The following is a 2,500-nucleotide window of genomic DNA, read 5'->3' on the forward strand; positions in this document are numbered from 1 at the left end:
AGTTTGGAGAATTTGGTATTGGATTAACTGATTATCCCCCTATTGATGTTTTTCATTATTCTCTTCAGTTGACTGCAAGATTGGTTTTGATATTGTAAGGAGAAATCCTGTCAGGATCACTAATGGGAGGGATGGGAGGGAAATGGTTAATGTCTACTTCAGTTATTGCTTGCTGTTATTTTTGATGGTACTATTTTGAACGAGGTAAGGATGGTCTTTGTTGCTAACCAGGTGAAAGGTGATCATCATTCTCCAAAGGGCAAATGAAATCTACCAAGCTAGACATTGTTATAGATGATCTCAAGGGTCACCTTGGCCTAGTAGCCTAGCTATATATTTCCTATTATTGCCTTCGCAGTCTCGTTGCTTTTATTTCACTTTATTTTGTATTTTCTTCCTTCAAGGTCCAACTTTAGACCCAGGACCTCACCCTGGTGAGTTAAGTTGTTATATAAAATTAAAATTCATAATTTATCTTCCTTAAAATAATATTCTACTTCGAAATCCCTTTCATATAGATAGAGATTAGGCATTAAGGTTTGAAGTCCACGACCTAACACCTTGTAATCTACAGAACTGCAGGTAAAATTACGCTCTGGACCCTCGTCAAATCAAGGAAGAGTAGAACTTTATCTAAACAACACGTGGGGAACCATATGTGACGACAACTGGGGAATCGAGGAGGCAAACGTCATCTGCCGCATGTTGGGGTTCAGCGAAGGTGCTTGGAGTACACACTGCTGTGGCTGGTACGATCGATTTAGTGTACCAGACCAGATTTGGTTGGACAATGTGCATTGCGTCGGTGATGAAACAAGCATTGCAGAGTGCCGCCATGGTGGATGGGGAAGTCACAACTGCCTCCACTCTGAGGACGTTGGGGTAGTCTGCAAATATACCCCATTGCCCAGGCCAGGTAGATATTCTACTTTTGCTTTTTCACGGAAATGTTGGTCGCTATGTCTTCAAATTATTTTCATTCTATAATAGGAAAGAATAGGCGCACAAAATACGTCACTTTTTTCCTAAGATAGTGAATAATAAGAGAACACGAATTTTTTTTTTTCTGATTCAAACTAAGTACAACTACCAAGTGACATGGAGTACGGGATGCCAAGAAATGTCCTATACACGAAAATTTGAACAGGAAATCTGCGCTCGCAAATTCTGGCTGAAATTATCCAGGCATGAAAATTTTGCTCTTTTTAAAGGTGTAGTTCTACTCTTACTTGAGGTACAAATATTCGTGGCAAATGCATATTGTCCTTAGAAGCCATGGACCATGCCAAGTAAAGAAAGAAACCCCGACGCCCTTCTCAACTGACCGGGTTCCTGTGATTTCGAGCTAAACAAGGCATTTGAAATATCTCTCCTTCTTAATTAAGGTACAGATATGCACCACAGGCAAGACTGGTCATCTCTTTCCTATGGTGCATATTTATACTTTTAATAGGAATGACTAGCCTGAGGTCAAAAGCTTTTTAAGTTATAAATCTGTGGACCACAGGCTAGTTATTTGGTGTAAATCGGAGGTTCTAAATATTACGAATGAAATGAGCAATTGTTTCAAAGCTATAAAGGAAGTAAGTTTCTAAAGAAACATTGGTGCTGTGTTGGTGGAGGTAACAACGTAATTTCAGGTTTTAACAAATGAGTTGATAATATAAAATTGGCCACTGGGAGCGTTACCCTTCGTCAGAGAGAAAGTTAGCCACTAACACAAAGTTAGCCATCAACACTAAGTTGGTCATTAAAACAAAAAATTATACTTGAAGGTTGACTTTTGATCAAGATTGACGAAAATACTTGATTGTGCTGTTTGATGTTCAATTTACATATAATACATTCACTTTTTTCTCAGATCAAATTTTGAGATTAGCTGACGGGGTACGTGACGGCGAAGGAAGAGTGGAGATATTCCACGCTGGTCATTGGGGAACTATTTGTGACGATTTCTGGGATACAAGAGATGCGCAAGTGGTCTGTGGCCAACTTGGATATAGCGAAGCCATTGCTGCCCCTAGGTATGCTACATTTGGCGAAGGAAATGGTCATGTGTGGCTAGGTGACGTGAATTGCCTAGGCAACGAAAGCTCGATTGAAGACTGTCCTCACCGTGGATGGAATGTAAACGGTTACTGCTATCACGAGGAAGATGCTTCGGTGGTCTGTTTAAATGGAACTCAGACTCTGGGCAAGTTGTACACTATAACTTAATAGTTTCATTTAAAAAGTCATACTGTAGTGAAATAAGTACCGAAGAGCTGTCATTTATACCAAAAAAAATGGATTTGAAAATTGAAATTTCTTTCCGAGAGAAGAAGTTGTAACGAAATTGGTGTAGTCTTCAATATCGGCGTACACAATAATTGTTTCAAATAATTCTATCAAGCTTACGGTATAAATTTTCACTCCTTAATTTTCTAAGTATAAATCATTTGGCTGGTTCTGTTACTTTTAGTGATTACTGTTTATTATTCGAAAAGAGGCAGTAGATAAA

At 38.8% G+C, this 2,500-nt stretch overlaps 1 protein-coding gene across 3 annotated transcripts in view; it reads left to right on the forward strand.

Annotated features, from left to right (window-relative positions):
- LOC111327840 (uncharacterized) overlaps positions 1–2,500 on the forward strand; it is a 55,631-nt gene that overhangs the window by 29,256 nt on the left and 23,875 nt on the right. For all 3 annotated transcript variants that reach the window (XM_088759127.1, XM_088759126.1, XM_088759128.1), the window contains 3 exons: positions 405–434; positions 575–916; positions 1,862–2,194. In XM_088759127.1, the coding sequence (XP_088615253.1) occupies positions 405–434; positions 575–916; positions 1,862–2,194 (705 nt within the window). The remainder of the gene's footprint in view (positions 1–404; positions 435–574; positions 917–1,861; positions 2,195–2,500) is intronic.

The sequence above is a fragment of the Stylophora pistillata genome, chromosome 4 (genome assembly GCF_964205215.1).
Source record: "Stylophora pistillata chromosome 4, jaStyPist1.2, whole genome shotgun sequence".
Taxonomy (NCBI): Eukaryota; Metazoa; Cnidaria; class Anthozoa; order Scleractinia; family Pocilloporidae; genus Stylophora; species Stylophora pistillata.